This window comes from Acomys russatus, chromosome 10 (genome assembly GCF_903995435.1).
Source record: "Acomys russatus chromosome 10, mAcoRus1.1, whole genome shotgun sequence".
NCBI lineage: Eukaryota > Metazoa > Chordata > Mammalia > Rodentia > Muridae > Acomys > Acomys russatus.
In genome coordinates, this window is record NC_067146.1 from 25354713 (window position 1) to 25373559 (window position 18847).

General features: G+C 41.1%; 1 protein-coding gene across 1 annotated transcript in view; it reads right to left on the reverse strand.

The window, feature by feature from the left end:
• Positions 1–209: 209 nt before the first annotated feature.
• Positions 210–18847, reverse strand: part of Mdfic (MyoD family inhibitor domain containing) — an 80567-nt gene continuing 61929 nt past the window's right edge. Inside the window, exon 4 of the mRNA XM_051151904.1 lies at positions 210–1557. Coding sequence (XP_051007861.1) covers positions 1310–1557 — 248 coding nt within the window. The 3' untranslated portion in view covers positions 210–1309. The remainder of the gene's footprint in view (positions 1558–18847) is intronic.

Sequence of the window (18847 nt, forward strand, 5' to 3'; positions counted from 1 at the left end):
CACCAGGAATGTATTTCTTTAAGCTTTTAGTGCCTTTGACCCACCACATTGGCATAAGTTAACACACAATTGGCATACTGATATCTGGTGACGGTGCTGGACAGCTGAACTCCTCCTGTAGTGGATCTAAAACTTACACACTTACAAAATACAACGAGGCTATGGCTACAAGCCAATGCAAATAAATAGAAACCCCACCACCACCACCACCGCCCAACGCCACCCCTGCATAAAGAACTGAATCTTTCAAAACATAAGCCAGCTTTGGAAAAACACCAAATCAGAATACTGGGACTTTTTAATCTTGGGGGAAAAAAGCTCATTTAAATGAAAGTTGTTAAAAAGTGTTCTACATTTTTTTTTTTTTTTTGGTAAAATATAGTTATGTTAACAAGGTATTATGTTTTCATTAAAATTTATAACACTTAAATTATGTGTAGGAAAGTGCATATTTGCATTAGTTTAGACTTTATAGTTCTAAGAAAGCTGTGTTGCTGCAATGTGCAAATGGAGGCACATTCTTTCCACTTGTTCAGAGCACAGACAGTTGAGGCTGTCCACCCAAAACTTTCCGCTAAATTTAAGTAGCTCACCCTAAGGCATCCACAATGTGACACATCCTCCTGCAAGCCTTCTTAAATAACCTGTCATTCGCTTGTGTTTGTTGCTATGGCCTCTGTCCTTTACAGTCCTGATGTCATGACTGTGCTAGCTCTTTGCAGCTCCCATCCCATCTTCCTCCTTCATTACGCTGAATGTTGCACCAGGCGAGAGCAGAGCAATCTTCCTCAGCATGCTCCTCAGAGCAGGAGAGGTGGGAAGCACAGAGGAGAGTTACACGGAGTGTCCACATCTGTTTACAGCGCTGCCCAATGCTCAGGCTTACTTAGAATTAAAATAATGTTCATTTGACCCCTAGTTGGTAAACATCAGACATAGTGATCTGGCTTAAATACACACTGAGCAAGGTTGTATTTAGAGCAAAGAGTTCATGAGAATGCTTAGGAGAGACAGACATGTCAACAGAAAGAAGGCATTTAACATTTTAGGGTATGTGTGGGTTACAAAGTCTTCCAATTATTATCATCCATGAAGAAGCTTCAAAAACCAGTTAGTTAAAACTTCACATATTAAACCACATAGATCTGATGAAAGAGGAAGAATTTCAGAGATTACTTAAAAATCATGAGTTAAACAGTGCAAATACTGACTTGCTTCATGAGAATCTTACCATGTGCTTTTCTTTCCCCTACAAGAAATATTGTAAAATTGTCTCTCTCCAGTTTTAATACAAACAAAAGATGAATCTTTATGAAGGAAAACAGATGCCACAGCACTCCATACAGATTTCTAAACAGTCTGAGGATTCACAACAGGCATCCATGATGCCACAGTCCATGTCACAAGGGCAGTTGCAGTCGTCGCCCATCTCGTCCCCACAGCAGCAGCAGCAGGCTTCGGAGGTGCAGATGCCACAGGAAGCTTGTCCCAGGACAATGTTGCAGAGGGTCAGGAATTCACAGAACAAGCATGCCAGGATACAGTGGACACAACAGTCTTCATTAGCCGGCCAGAGGGAACCATGGAGTGAGAGAAAAATTGACACAAAAGAGACATGTTATCCAGAGGAGACAGGGTAAAAACTGGTCCAAGATATAACTCAAAGGATACCCAGCCCTACACATCTGTCGTTGACTGTGAGCTAAGTGGATAACAAGGAGCTCAAGTTAAATTCCGGACGAGTGGCCTAGAAACCTGAGCTGTGATTGTGCACATGTGACTCTGGCTCACTTTGTCACAGATCTCAATACCAGGTATCACTTTTCTGCATATCTTACAACCTACTGCTCTCAGCAACACTGCTGAAATAAATTGACTAAATAGAAAGTTTATTGTTCCACACATACGCTTCAAAGAAAGAAAAATAGGAAATATTAGACATATTAATCATCAATTCAATACTTAAGTATCCATTAAACCATGAACCACAGGGTTTTTTTTCTTTCTTTCTTTTTTTTTTTTTTTTTTTTTTTTTGCTTTTGTTTTTGGTTAGTTTTTGTTTTTACAAAAACATTTAAAGACAAACAGTGAGGCTGGAGTTAGGTCCAAGTATAATTACTAGTTTTACTTACTTTTAACAAAAGGAATAGCAAACACTAAGAATGATAAAGGGGCTTTACCTCTTCCTGATGGTAGCAAAGCACTTCAATCTTTACCATTTCTTGATGCCTTCCTAAGTAACACCATATTTCACAAACTGACAGAAAAAAAAAATCAAACAGCCATCTAATATGTACATATACACATATATATACGTATGTATATCTAGTTTGGTGTTTTGAGACAGGGTTTCTCTGTGTAGCCTTGGCTGTCCTGGAGTCACTTTGTAGACCAGGTTGGCCTTGAACTCACAGCGATCGCCTGCCTCTGCCTCCTGAGTGCTGGGATTAAAGGTGTGTGCCACCACGTGCGGCTTCTAATATATTTACTATAAATGCTACAAAATTCATTTTTTTTTTTAAATTGGGACAAATGAGAGGATTAACTGGTGAAAATATTTATTTATTTGTTTGTTTGTTTTCTTGAAATATTTATTTATTAATTCTTTAACACATGTAATAGAACAATATGACTAAAGTTTGAGGCTTGTGCCAACATCAGGATATTTATACTTCTTACAGTATACATTTTGGGTTATTTTCTGGAAGTTTTGGTTTCATTCATTAGTCTGTTTACATATTTTGTTCAATGTACATTGTACTGCACTGGGGATCAAACCCACAACCTCATGATTGCTGGGCAAGTGCTCTGCCATTGAGCTACACTACCAACCTTCAATAGAGTTTCAGCAAATGATGTGAAAACCAAAGGATAAAGGAAGTCTCCAGACAAAAAGCACGATTGTTTCATGGCTAGCCTTGCTGTGAGAGGGAGAGCACACCTTGCTCTGGATGCTGTTCTTCTGCAAGGACCTGTAACCTGACAGAGCTATCCCGTCACCAGGGATACAGCATTTCTGGGGAGGAGAAGCAAGCAGGCACCTTTCACCTCCACAAACCTGTAACTAGCCCTCCCATTGTCAGCCTCCTAGCACCCGGAACATGCCAGTTTTTCTGCAGCGGTGAATTTCGTGGGTGGCTGAAATAAAGGTTGAAACCCAAAGTCCTTTTTCCATACACTGAATACCATGAAGGAGAAGGGGTTGGAACAGTCAGAGGATAAAGTCCAGAGCTGTCTGTGGCACTAAAGACTAACAGCATCTCTTTCCTTTTCAAAGTGGCAAAGCCACTCTCACATACAATGCTCATACAGAAACTTAAAAAGGGATGTTTTAGTTGAGACTTTAGACTTTAGTGTTGCAAAGAGTTTAGGTCTCGCCATGTTCCCTAATATGTTGACATTTGGTAGTATCCAAATATTTCAAACAATCTTTCTTTCTTTTCTTTTTCTTCTTCTTCTTTTTTTGGTTACAAAAACATTAAAAAAAAAAAAAAAAACAAAAAAAACAGTGAGTCAATGTGAGTGTCTAGACTATGTGAGTCTGAAGCCCATGGCCTTACAAAGCTCCTGATTTATAGAGCATCTTTGGGTGAGTTCCTCTGCCAGTTCATCCCAGGTTCTATCTGATATTTCTTTGTTCCTTTGAGATTTTTCAGGATGATATTATCATAATGATTTGTAAAATATGTGAAAAGTTGTAGAGAACTACCTTATCATTAAGAAAATAGTGTCGAGGGCTCCATGTCATGTAGAATGCCGACAGTCCCACCATCCATGGTGGAGGGGGGTCACGAGTGAAAGGCCACTCTGTGCTACATAGTGAGAAACTGTCTAAAAAATTAACATAGTGCTTAATTGGTAGCATTTCATCCCTATCTAATGAATCTTTAAACAATTACCCACAGTGACCAATCTCAATAACATTTCACTAAGAACTTAATTTCTATTCTACTATGTTTAAATTTCAAGAATGCAAAAGGAAATTTATAAGCAATATACATTTACTGAGTATTCCTAAATTTTAAAACACTGATTAAGCATACAGATTCCTTACATATGAATCATAAAATATGCCACACATAGAACTTATCATGTGTGATAAATCTATCAAAATAAAGAGGGAAAGAATGTTTGTCCCACTGAAAAATATAACTAGAGAGTTAGGCCAAACATGGTGGGGTCCTTGCCTGTAATCCTAGCATTGCGGAGACTAAGGTACGTGGGTGGCAATGAGTCCCAGGCCAGCATGGGCTTTAGGATGAGGCCCATTCTTAACTAGATGGCAAAATGAAACAAAGGAAAAAATAGTGGGGCTGCAATATCTACTTGTCCACTCTCTATCGGAAAGGAAGTCACTCTGCATGAAGTCCAGCGAGCGGCACCTTTCCTCAGAGGGCCTAAGAGCTATCCACCTTGACTCAAAGGGCTCATTTTCCCCTCTGTGCGGCATCTTCACTGATGAGCACACCAGATCTGATTTACCCTCACTAATCTGTAAATATTCTGGCTGCTCCTGTAGCTCTGCCTGACTAAACATGGTTTTTGGAAAAAACTTCCCTCAGAACACACACACACACTAAGTAAGTAGCTGTATGACATTGGGGTTGTGGGATTGTGCTTGCTTAATATTACTTGGAAATGGAATTGAAAACTTTTTCTCTAAAGCAACTGCACCAACTGTTTCTTTCGACTAACAAAGCAAGAGATCTCCCACATTTTCATCAATTGCTGCAATTGTCTTACCTTACCATATGACAAGTGGTTTGAGTGCCCCCAAAAGAGGCTTACTTTGCTTTTCCTAATGGGGACTGTTTTCATTTCTGTTGGCTAATCAAGCTTCCTCTCCAATGAAGTGTGCTTTCAGCGGGTTTGTGCTGTTCCCCACTCTTGCACTTTCCATCATTGGTTAGTGTACATGTTTTGTCTTACACATTCGAACGACAAGCCCACTGTGAAGTGAGATTGGTCTCCTAGTGTGTGACATACCTTGGTTAAAATCAGAGGACAGAATGGAGAGCTGATCTAATCTTTATACTCTGACACTTTGAGGTAATGTGGACAAATGACAACCAAATCTCAGAGCAGCTGGAGACACAGGATGACTTGGTGGTCAAGGCAGTGAAGGGCATCAGACGAAGGGAGAAAACAAAGACCGGCAGAAGAACAGGCATCGTTACCACCACTTGGTAGAAGAAAAATGAGCTGGTAAGTCGTAGTGTCTCCGCTTTACTGAAGAGGTGACAGTAAAGGAGAACCTTCAAGTCACACTGAGTTGGAGGACAAAAAAACTGGCAGCAGCCACAGTGTTGAAACCGATGTCAGACAATGGACATCCTAGAGATGATGCCTCACTTAAAAAAATGAATCTGCAAATCCAAAACATAGAAATACATGTCCACTTACATAGACAAGCACTGACGGAGACAAGCACCTTAGAAGAGGAAGCCCTTTACAGGAAAATTAAAGTTCACAAAACCTCACCATCATGGGAAAGACATGGGTCCTACACAGTGTACTACAGACATTGGAACTAAAAGAAAAAATAAATAAATAAAACAAACAAACAAACAAAAAACCCTAAAACCAAAATATCATCAAGCACTTTGGATCCCTCTAAAACACAAAGAAGGAAAACCACTCTTTAAACAAAGAAGCCACAGACCCAAACTGTAACGATTACAGTAACATCAGATAAGCCCTCTACACAAACACATTCATTTTCTATTCTCCATGGATCCCTAAATTCTACCACGTCAGTTACACAGTTGTATTTATTACTTTCCAAAACAGTGTTCTTTTGTGTGCTTTTTTGTTGTTGTTTAGTTTTGTTTTTTCAGAATTATGACTCAGCAGAATGCAAAAGCTCACCTACAGGGAGCACAAGTCAGTGTTAACAGATTTTCTGTTTACCACTCACTGCTTAGAGGAGTCAGAGGCCACAAAGGACTTTAAGATGGTGGGGATTTGTGAAGTAGAAAGAATTATCATGGCAGTGTGGTAGAGCATGCCAGCAGGCACCACACTTGGGAGGCAGACGCAGAAAGGTCAGGATTTCCAGAGCTGCCTTGGCTTTAAGAAAACAATGCCTTAAAACAACCAACAAAATCAACAGTAAAAGAGGAAGAAAGTGTCAGGCAAGGTAGCATACAGTATAATGCCAAGATAGGAGCATCACGAATTTGAGGCCAGGCTGGCCTATATAGAGAGGCTCCAGTTAAAAACAAACAAAGCAAAGCAAAAGAAAACAAATAAGAACCAAGATAAACACATCAAATTCAGGAAGAAGGGTAGAGAAACAAAGTTTGAAAAAGAAGTTTCTGCCTATATGTGGTTCACTGTCAAAAAAAAAAATTCCTTTTCCCTCTGTCCTTGAGGTTTTCAGTTTTTATGGGTTTTATTTAGTCATGATTCACAAGTTTTTGCCAAAACGGTTTAACCTTTAAGAAGCCAACTGGGTTCTGGGAAGGATGCCTATGCTAAACTGGGCCAAGCAAGAATTGTGCAATCCAGGGTACCAAGAGGAGGCCTCAGCCCAAGACTGACAGCTACTGTAACGTTAGCAAAAACAAAGGAAAAACTGCTGCCAAGGAGCCCAGAAGAAAGCATAAAAAGTTCTTTAGCAGAGCTTTTGACTGAAAAACACCAGCGAATAAAACAAAAACACACTGTTATGAATTACTGCTGTCACAGTCCCAAGCCAAGGTCACCACTGTGCTGCTGGCCATCAGCAGAGCTTCCAGGGCCACACCACCCCTAAAGTAACAACCAAAACCAGAAACAGTGGTTCAGACACTGGGGGAGATTGTTTGCCACTGATCTCAAGAGCTCTGTTTTGTTGAAGACGAAACTGATGGCTCTGTTTGGGAGAAGAGCCAGTTTATAATGAAAGCGTCCTAGATTGATTGATCTGATCATTATGTGTCCAAATACACTAGGAAGCATTGATTATCATGGAGCCAGTTCTTCAGAGCAAAGACTTGATCAAGAGCCACCAAAAAAAAAAAAAAAAAAAAAAAAAAAAAAACCACCAATTTGGGTGATAAACTCAGGTCTACTATAGACAACTCTTTTTCTTTCTTTCATTTCTTCCTCCTAAGATGTGGTATGACAGGTACTCTTAATTTCCTGGAACGAAGATACCAGAGACAGGAAGTGGAATGTAGGAACTGGCAGAAAGCAGAGAATTCTCAGAATCACCCACAACCCATTTTTGAGTGAAGAGTTGTATGTGTCTTATCTTGACTAATCTGTAATAAAGTTTCCTACGACTTAAAGTACTTGAGAATACTTTCCTTTCTGCATAGCTAACACGCAAACGAGATGCTGAGAAGCAAAAAGGTATGTTAGCACTTGGCAAGCCAAAGGAAGCAATGCTGCCTCAGAGCTTGCAGAATGATACACCATTAGTGATTGAACAAAAAAAAAAAACCTGCTTGGAGATCAGGTCTGACTCTCTAGTTTCACCATCCAAGGTGAAGAGTACCCAGAAATATTTGCCCAACTATCTGCCAAGTGGTGGTGCAAACGACACAGGGGGAGGGCCCGCCTGGATGAGGGCATTTCTGTCTCCAATATTGCATCACTGCTCCAAGAAATTGCATCACCGTGTTTGTTGTTGCTTAACAGAGCATGGAAAAGCAGGCTGGAGGTAGATTTGAATTATCCCAAGTCACAGCCATAATGGAGAAGTGTCTAGCCTTTGGAAAAAAAAAAAATCCAGCTGTAGGGCAGTGACACAAGCATCTCTGGGGAGTTCTGCTTTTCAAGTGTGTTTGGTGTGCGTGGGTGGGGCATTGTCACAAATTTTGCACAGTAGCTCAGCTGCAAGCAAAAGCCTGACTCAAGACGGGCTGCGCAGCATTCCTGGGCCCCAGCCTAGATTGACCACCTGCCTGAGCAAATAGGCCTGGAGTGCACCGCCTACACAGAGGCCTCTGGCACATGGCAGTCCCTAGGGCTCTGGGCCATGGCTAGAAAACAGAGGCAACATTTTCCTAATGGAGAGGAAAGTGAGCTAGGTCAGGAGAATTTTAAAAAGAACGCTAGAGAAGAGTTATACTTTCCATGCAGGGCTGACTTTGGGGAAATAAACAATTGCCTTTACTATCTTCCTCCTCAACAGATTCAAAAGAATATTAGAGGAAAACTCCCGTGTCTTCCTGCACTCCCCCGAGGGACTCTTCAATAGCTTCCCACATCCAAACCCTGGAATCCACCTGGTCTAACGGAAAGGTTACTGAAGGTTACAGGCAGATAGCCTGGCTCTCTATTTCTTTTTTTCTCTCTGTTCTTTATTCCGTTGCCAACATTATCCACAGCTAACACACATAGTCTCTGAGATTTGATCCAGAACTCAGTCTCAACTACAGCACTAGTTCAAGAAGTCTGTTTAAAGAATTGTTTTACAGTCTAGGAAGATAACATTCACATCAGAGTAATTATTGTTTCATAGAAGTTTAACACAGAACTCTGAAGAGGGAATGGAGCTTTGGGTATTAGATATGTCTTTACAAATTTGTAACATATGACATGTCTGCAAGTGAAGGCTCTTTTTTTTTTTTTTTTTTTTTGCCACAGTGTGCACAGAAGTCAAAGGACAACTTACTGCAAGCATTCTCTCCCTTTTGTCATATGTGTCCTTGGGGATTATAGTCAGGTGACCAGGCTTAGAGGTCACCTACCTGTACTTTTTGAGCCATCTTGCTGCCTCAGAAGCACTAGCCTAACACATTTTGCATGGAAAGCCAGGTCAATATCTGAGTTGAGAGTGGCTATAATATTAGTGTTGCAAATAATAGCATTAGTTTACCGAATCATTCATATTTAAGATCACAAATTGGATAGAATGTTACCGTCTTCAGGGTTGTGATGAACACTAAACAATTACAGAATTAAGAGGTGTCACTTACTAAGTACTAGCAGTGTGCTGCTGCTGGTAGTGGTGGTGATGGTTGTAGTGATGGTAGTATTGGTGGTGCTGCTGGTTGTAGTGATGATGGTGGTGGTGGTGGTGGCAGTGGTAGTGGTGATTCTTGTAGTGATGGTAGTGGTGGGGGTAGCAGTGGTGATGCTGTAGTGATGGTAGTGGTGGTGGTGGTGATGGTTGTAGTGATGGTGGTGGTGGTTGTAGTGATGGTTGTAGTGGTTGTGGTGATAGTGGTGGTGGTTGTAGTGATGGTGGTGGTGGTTGTAGTGATGGTTGTAGTGATGGTGGTGGTGGTTGTAGTGATGGTTGTAGTGGTTGTGGTGATGGTTGTAGTGATGGTGGTGGTGGTTGTAGTGATGGTGGTGGTGGTTGTAGTGATGGTTGTAGTGGTTGTGGTGATGTTGTAGTGATGGTGGTGGTGGTTGTAGTGATGGTTGTAGTGGTTGTGGTGATGTTGCAGTGATGGTGGTGGTGGTGGTGGTGATGGTTGTAGTGATGGTGGTGGTGGTTGTAGTGATGGTTGTAGTGGTTGTGGTGATGTTGTAGTGATGGTGGTGGTGGCGGTGGTGATGGTTGTAGTGATGGTGGTGGTGGTTGTAGTGATGGTTGTAGTAGTTGTGGTGATGTTGTAGTGATGGTGGTGGTGGTGGTGGTGATGGTTGTAGTGATGGTGGTGGTGGTTGTAGTGATGGTTGTAGTGGTTGTGGTGATGGTTGTAGTGATGGTGGTGGTGGTTGTAGTGATGGTTGTAGTGGTTGTGGTGATGTTGTAGTGATGGTGGTGGTGGTGGTGGTGATGGTTGTAGTGATGGTAATGGCAGTGGTGGCGGTAGTGGAGTTGGTGGTGCTGCTTCTGCTGCTGATGGTGATTGTAGTAGTGGTGATGGTGCCAGAATATGATTCCAGGAGGACTACAACTCTCCTTCTATGTTCAGCCAGCTTCCATAGAACACCAACATCAGGTTATTACCCTCAAAACCAAGAAGGCTTGGGAAAAACTCCACTCAGATACAGAAGAGGAGAAAGCACCAAAAAGTTATTCTAATTCTAAGAGACAGACACCACAGAAGAGTAAAACTGAAACATAGAAAAAAAAATTAGTAATCTGTGTCTGGCAACAGCAGGAGATTTAAAAATAATACTCTAGTTTTCCATACTTCAATCATTATCTGTTTTCTTCAGAAGCTAGAAAGCAGGGGGAAAGGGGGGTAATATTATGTTTTACTTGAATGGATTCAGTGCTATTTTTAAGTTGCCCAGTTGAAATATATCTAATGTAAGTTTAAGTATAATTTGTGAAAAGTAAAATCTCTAACACTTTATTTAGTCACAAAAAGCATTTTGAAAGCTGGCTATAAGGCTCAGAGGGAAGGTCACGGTCCTTGCCACCATGGGGGCTGGCCTAAGTTTGATTCCTAGGGCCCATGTAGTAGGACTAAACTGACTCTCATAAATTATCATCTAACCTCATCTCAATGTCATCACAAGTATGAGCACATTTATGCACACACGCAAATAAACGCAATCATACCCACATCAAAAAATAAATAAGTGAATAAATAAATAAAAAGTAAATGTAGTATTTATTTGAAACACATTGCTTTGCTTGGAAGAAGAATATCCAACAGTCTGCTCAAGTTGGTAATAATGTCTTTTATGGATGGGACAAAGCAAACGAAAGTAAGTCCGCTAGTTTTAATGAAAATATGTATTTTAATGAAAATGACACAAAAGTTCTTTCCAGATGCTTAGTTTAACATTTTCCCAAATTTTATTTTCCAAACTGCATTTATTTCACAGCTAAAAAAAAATTTGGCTTGCCTCTTGTTACTTATGTCTTGGCTTACGAATTGTGCAAGGCATATTTTGAAAGAAATGGTTTTTGTTTGTTTGTTTGTTTGTTTTAATGGCAAAAGGCCCTCAATCATGTGCCTACTAAACTGTAACTATGAAGTGATGATGATGATAATAAGTAAATTAACACAGTAGGCAGTCACTGAAAGTAGTCTATTACAGAGACCCAAGGAGTTGGGGTTACCTAAATCCAAAGTCCCTGTGGCATAGTGAAGGGCACAAATAGGACAAGAGAAGGCTTTGAGCCACTTAGGCTAAGAATGTCACAGGATAGGGATCATGCACACTTCACTGGACACTAGACTTGCCAGGGCTCAGCAGGAATATAAAGGGCCCCTTTGCCGTCCAAACTGCATAAAAGTCCCACATGAAGCTGTTTCTGTAGCCAGGCCTTCCCCTGCAGAGGCGGGACAGCATGTCCAGCGGGAGGCAGGATGTCCTACAGGCAGGAGATGTCTGGTCTAGGGTAGGCCCAGGATGCGCTCCCTAGCTGTGACAGAAAGGACAGGCTCCAACCAATGAGTCACAGCAGTCTAACACACACACCAGGCAAGATGAAGAGACAGGCAGGGTGAGGAGCTACCACAGACAGGACACCAAAGCACAAAGTCAAAGCTGTGCACAGGAGGTAAATCCTATTATTTATGGAATTAATTTGTGAATAAAGGATGGTTGTTAGTCTTTCCCCATTGCCCCTTCTCAGCCTGTCTCATCTATTAACGTAACATAGTTTTTTTTTTTCCAAAGGCCCTATCACAAGCCTCAGATGAACAAGACAGCAGGACACTAAAATTATAAGGTATACTTACCGCCACTTGAATTTAGTACTCCAGCAGTCTTGACGCTAAAACAACCTACTGACGTGTTTACGAGTGACCTAAATGTGACGGCAGTGGGACCTGGCCTCCTACACAAGGCGTTTTGTAGGCATGTTGATTACTTTAAATTGTGGCAGAGAAAAATAAAAGCCCTCTCAGTGGGCCACTTCATAGTCACCACCCCCCACCTCACTCACAGCTCGTTACCTCCGCTGCTGCTGCTGCCATTCCCACTACAAAAGGAAAGGCTGCAAAAGTTTCCAGGTGGTGAAGGCTGTTTGTGTTTGTTTGAACAAGGCTGTTAGCACAACAGGGGAAGACATACTTGGGGGCACACAGACAAAAGGACTCCAGCCGAGGAGAGGAGGAATCATCCTTGTGTCCTCACCAAGTGGCACAGTTGAGAAATGTCATGTTACTTAGGAGGACTGTGATGCTAGGTGCCTTAAACTGGCTTTCCAGTCTGGCTTGCCCACTAATGGATTAAGAAATCTTGAGCGAGTCATTTTTCTCTGTGTTGGTAAGCATACAGCACAGGGGTAATAACTGCCAACGTTTTTTTAAACACTAAAATCCCAGCACCATGTAATCTGTTATCTATAAGAATAGAGTTTTACATCTAGCTTAGGGTCTTCTCTTGGCCTTTTAGAGTCATTATTATGTTTATTGTACTGTTCATTTCTCCTTTTAGAAAGGATTTATTTTAATTTATGGGTGGAGGGAAGACTAGACCCAAGAAGTCTAAATGAATGCCAAATCAGAGCTGTAGGTGGAGGGGGGCTGCCAGGTGTGGATGCTGAGAACTAAACCAGCTTCTCTGGAAGAGCAGCAAGTATTCTTAACCTCTGAGCTATATCTCTATCAAGTCCACAATATTGTATGTGAGCGTGTGTGTGTGTGTGCACGCATGCGCACAAATGTGTGGCTGTGGGTACCCAAGAGTGCATACAGAACCAGAGGGGGGCATCAGCTGTCTTGTTATATCACTCTCCACACTATCTCCTCAAGACAGTGTCTCTTGCTGAACTTAGAGCTCAGAGTTTTTGAGCTGGTCTGGCTGGTCAGAGAGCACTGGCGAGCCTCTTATCTCCACTCCTAAAGTGCTGTTGGTGCTATAGCCGTATGTAGTCCATGCTCAGCTTTTACATGAGTGGTCCAAACTCGAGTCTGATGTTTGTTCCACAAGCCCTGATCCTTGTCCCAAGACTGTGACTTCCTAATCTCTGTTCTGACCTTTACTGAAATAGTTAAAGTACAATGGAAAACTAATTAATGCTGAAAAAAGCAGACTAAAATTTAGCTAGGCCTGAGGACTGGATATTTGTAATATGCAAGAACCATGAAGTACCAGTCTTCAGGCAGAGCATGTAGGCTTCATAAAATCATTGGGCAATGGTCAATAAGTAAACTGTATTCTCTTGCCCACAGACTTACAAGTCAGGTGGTATTAGACAGAGAAGAATTCTGAAACTGGCAAGATAATACGAAATGGGGGGAGGGGGAATTGAACGACAAAATACTGTTGTCATTCTTAGTAGAGGAACCCAGGGACAAAGCCTTGGTGGTTAAATTCAACAAAACTTACTAAGCACTGGCTTATGAGACAGACACTGCTCCTAGTTCATGGACAAATCCCATGAAAATGACATTAAAGAGAGTACAGTGGCAATATTCTCTGACAATTGTAATGGTTCCGATTGAGTCATGGTGCTAGGGGAGTACTGATGAAGCAGGCTGCCATGATGCAGATGCACTGCTGTCCAGTGCTGTCTTGCTGTCCAGGCACTGCTAGGAGTAGTTTACAAAATATATCTTCATTAAACACAAGATGGAATAAGATAGACACTATGATTATCCTTAAAAAAGAAATGAAAGCCGGGCGTTGTGGTGCACGCCTTTAATCCCAGCACTCGGGAGGCAGAGGCAGGCAGATCGCTGTGAGTTCAAGGCCAGCCTGGTCTACAAAGTGAGTCCAGGATGGCCAAGGCTACACAGAGAAACCCTGTTCGAAAAACCAAAAAAAAAAAAAAAAAAAAAGAAAGAAAGAAAGAAAGAAAGGAATAGAAGAGTCACTGTCCATTCAGATTTGTAGGGTAGAGCTGTGAAGGATGAAAGCAAAGGGGTTGATGGGGAATGCTGGAGGGACACATGAGCTTTGCCCTGAAGAAGAACATTTTAACAGGGACAAAAGTAGGCAAAGAGTGTTCCACCCAGAGGGAAAGTTACGCAGAGGAACACAGCAAGAAGGTGGTGTTTGTTTGTTTGTTTTAGGTAATATGATGAATCAATTTTGTTGGTGCTGGATTAACCAGGAAGAAACCCTTCAATTTTCTATGTCAGAAGCAAGGATGCACAGAAGACATGCAGTCACAATCATGGAATCTGTGGGGTCAAACAGGTGACCATAAAGAGACAGAAGTCGACATGACACTGGTTGAAGAAGCAATGACTTGTCACTTCCTAGCCTCTGTGGCCATTTACAAATGAAGAAATCTAGATTTGGTAAAATAGATTTTCAGTAATGACAGGCCATCGATAGGAGGCATGTTAAGATACTCAAATGGGGGTCCTTCAAGAGGAGCTGATGATGCTGGTCAGAAGCCCAAGGAGGGGTAAGATCTGCAGCGAGTGGAGGGTGGATGGTATTGTGTAGTTTCCCTGGGGAAAAGTACAGGGCAACAAGAGCAGATAGAAGACAGCAAAGTGAGGAGAGAAGGGAGGAGCTGAGTTAGTGGGGAGAGGAAGTGCTGTGGAGTGCTCTTCTTTTACTATGGCACAGCTATTGATGTCATGAAATGAAAACAGCTCTAATTATCCAGGTAAAACCCTCACATGATTGGGCTCGCTAACATTCCCTTGTGGAGAGAAGGTTTATGAGGCAGTTCTAGTGGGGCCATAAGCAGTTAATATTTCAGAGGATGTTCTTCCTCTATGTAGCCACCTATAAGTTACCCCAGATTCTGAGTGCTGTTTCTGTAAGCATCCCCAGTGACACTTAACTGTTCACCCAGGCAACTAGAGTTGAATCATTCCTTTGATCTGTCATGGTGCTCTATCTGGAATGAACAGATATCTGTTTGAGTCTCGCCAGAAAAACTCACACACAATAGGAGTTAACAAAGGACAAATATGTGGGGAAGAGAAAGAAAGGAAGAGAAAGAAAAAATGTGTGAAGGGATATGTCAGGTACTCTGGCCTGAGAAATTCCAGGGATATGGTGGGGATGTGGAAGAATAGCTGAGAGATTAGGAGTAACTAAAAGGGGACAAATCAGAGGCCACAAAAGTAAGAAATTTATCCTCCTAGGGAACCAGAACTGAGATACAAGAGAATGAGCAACCTAGGAAAGATCATAAACATACACACATACAAACACATGCATGTACGTACATATATACACACAGAAAACACATGCTCACATGCATGCACACACATGACACACAATACACTCACATGCACACATGCTCACATACATGCTCACATATGGCACATACACACACACACTCATATGCAATGCACATATACATGCATATGCACACACACACACCACACAGGCCCATATGCATGCACACATGCATGCATACGCTGATAAATACAATAAACACACACACACATTTCTAGGCAGAAAATCATCTATGGTCACTAACCCCCGGAAGAGTTCAGATGGTCCCAGGAATGGCTTCTCCCGGAGTGTCTGAAAATAGAATAGGCTGAGGCTTAGGATTAGGTCAGCCTGAAGAGAGTAGCGGGGAGACAGACCTTGAGGAATAACTGGTGGCCTTTTCTGTCTTTGCAGAGTGGCAGAATGAGAGCGCCAATGTGTAAAATACAGACGGGGCAGGTCTGCTTGTCTTCCCAGCTCATCGTCCTGTTAGGAATACAATTCCACAGAACAAGTACTCAAAAATGTGTCAGTTGAGTTTGGAATGCACATGCACACTCTGCTGAGAGGCTCAAAGAATCCGTTTGAAGCCGAGACTGCATGAGGGTAATGGGAACAATTTTAAGGCCATCAAGATTTCTCCACTAGTGTTACTCCCTGGAGTAGAAGTTGTTGAGAATAGGATATGGCTGTCTGGTTCAGAAAGCAGGTATGCTAGATAATGTCAGGGTCACAAGGGTGATTGGAGTTTTCCCAAGACAGCTAATATGGACAGGAATAGCAAAGAATGTAGGTAGGTAGGTAGGTAGGTGGGTAGGTGGGTGATTGGTAGGTGATTGATGACACAGATGACAGGCATATGGATGAAGAATGATATTAGATACATTGATAATACGTAGATGCTAGATAAATAGGTGATAGATCTTTATTTTTCATAGATAGTTGGGACTCAAGAGCCACTAGCTCCAGATACATATTTTTAGCATTTAGTTTTTATTTTTATTTATTTGTATATGTATTTCTTTGTACTAGAGTATGTTCATGTACGCAAGGATGCCTTTTGAGAGTAGAAAAAGGTGTCACATAGCTTGCACTGGCGTGGTAGATGGCTAACGGGCACCCAACATGGGCACTGGGATTTGGACACCTGTCCTCTGTAAGAGCAGCGAGTAGTCTTAACCATTGAGCACCATTCTACCTGTCCTCAGATATATTTCTAAAGCTTTTTTTTCTCTTTTATAAACAACATAAAAGAAGAAGTAATTGATTAAAAAATAAGTTGGGATTCCCCCTTCAGAGTCTAGCACAGAGGCTGGCCTTCGATAAATACCCATTGACCCTGAGTGGCCTAAGGTAATGTTGGCTTGCAGTTTCACTGGACCATCTCCTGGCAGTTCACAAACGTCTCTGCCCCCAGGAGGTATCTACCACAGATATTAAAATATTCTTTCTAAAATAACCACCCTCTTGTCATTCCAAAATGCAATTTCTGCATCACTCACTGAGCATAATTATTAGGGAAAAAAATAAACTTCAACTTCTTGTGTCAAGTTTAAATGCTATTGTGCTGTGGGAATGTTATTCCTCAGGAGGTCCGGATCCTCCAGATTGATTTCCCCAGAGAAGCCCCAGAAGAAACTTAGGCAGGCTTACTATGTTTCTGGGAAACTGTATATTAATCCATTTACTCTTTCCTTTCAATTATCTCCATATTTCTCCAAACTCCTGATATTTTTCAGTCTTCTAAGCAACAACTACTATTTACTTGTATGCTTTTTTTCCCCTCCTTCAAAACGGGGAGCAGGATTACCTTCCCCAAGCAAATTGGTTTCCAGTGATTCTACCATGCTCCTCTGACTGCCTCCCACACCCTCTTGAGAGGCTGCTGTAATCGCCTTCTCAATTTCCCTCCAGTGACCTCTGAGAGGAAGGCATGCCAATACCACCTCCCGCGGCCCTGTAGGGGCTGAGGCCACACTCACCACACACCAGTTGACATCACATATGAAGGTTTGCCTAAATGGACAGAAATAAATGTCGATTGGACATTTTCCCTCTGTTTTCTCTTGTACCTATTTATAGAAATATAACTAATGATAAATCAAAACATATCATATAAAAGTCATATGCTCAATTTCTCCCTTCTGCTATAACCTGGAATTGCTGAGTATGTGTTAGTAAAACATACAGCTTGAAAATATAAACATAAAAGTAACACTTACTGAGAAATTTACCATTTACTGTAGACTTAAAGTGACCATCTGTATATGCCCTTTCTCATCATTTCAATTTACCGGGAGTCCCTTCAAATACTATTTGAGATGTCTTTTTTTTTCTTCAGTGTGAAAAATACAGTTTATTAAAAAATTTACAACATGTGCATGCCATAAAACAAATTATTTTAATTACAAAGAGTGATTAGGACATTAGTGGGGCAAGAGCAAGTATCTCTATATTGTTTCTTGTTTTGCTTCTGATGAGCCATGGGGGAAAATTACATCTGTGAATTAAAATACAGAGAAATTTAGAGATAATCAATGATGTCAAATTACTTTAAAATATATTAAAAATGAAGGTAGAATAATTACATGGGTTATTGTTATTGTTTGTTTTTGTTTGTTTGTTTTGTTTATAAATAAGTTAGGAATATACTGTAGCAACAGATAGCTACTGTAATTCCAGGATAATTAATATAAGCAACATTCATGATTTATACAACTGTAATGCAAAATGGAAATTCTAGGGACAAGGTCCCAGGTACTACTAATGCTACAGAAGTTTATTAAAGACTTTACTATTGAGGAAAATATTCTATTTAAACTTTAGAGGTTGAGGAAATTGCACTTCCTGGCCCCGGCCAAATAATAGACATCTCTCCCCATTATCACCATGGCCAGCAAGGCTTAAGATCCAATCACTAAAGGCTTAGGAGTGAAACTTCCAAATAGTTTTGTAGTATACTCAGCACCCTACACACACACACACACACACACACACACACACACACACACACACACACACACACACCACTACAAAGTATGCTATGAATAATACTCTGATGCACTTTTTCTCTGTGCCTACATTTTACTAAGAGTAGGACATTCATGAGTCACCAGCCAGTTTTTGTTAGAAGATTTAATACATCCTGCCCATCCCATATCTTCTCCAAAATCCTTCCTCCCTAAATGTCCTTTTATCCATTGCCATTGATGCAACCTCGAAACAACTTTTTGACATCCTTTTACAATGATCAGAATCAGAAACATTATACTTGGTGCCAAATCACAATATATTTTCTTATGTAAATGGTTCCAAATTACATGTTCACTATAATATGCAGGCCCTTTGAAATATTTCCAGTTAAGAGAATAGAAAATGTCATATATGATTAAGACATTGCATGATGCAGGTCCTACAACAATGTTCTCAAAATACTTTAACTCTTTTTGTAATGGTGTAAACTCTGATAGCCCCCCCTCTCTGTGACACACACACACACACACACACACACACACACACACACACACACGGAACACAGTATGTCATGATCTTCTCCCCTTTCACTTGCCTAGCTCCATCATTATATACATCACATATGTTTCCCTTTATTAGGTGACTTTGTTAATCAACACATTCCTAAAATTTTCACCTTTAGCCTCCGGTTCTTTTAGGAGATCTCCTAGGAAAGAATAAATTCATCTTCAGCCTTTTATTTTTCTTTCTGTCTAGAATCCACATGACATGAACTCTCCCGAATAACAGACCAAACATATTGCTATCTCTGTGATGGTTAAATCTTCACTGTCACTTTTAGTGGATTTAGAATCGTTGAAGCACACTTCCATTGTGCCTACAAGGATGTGTTTTA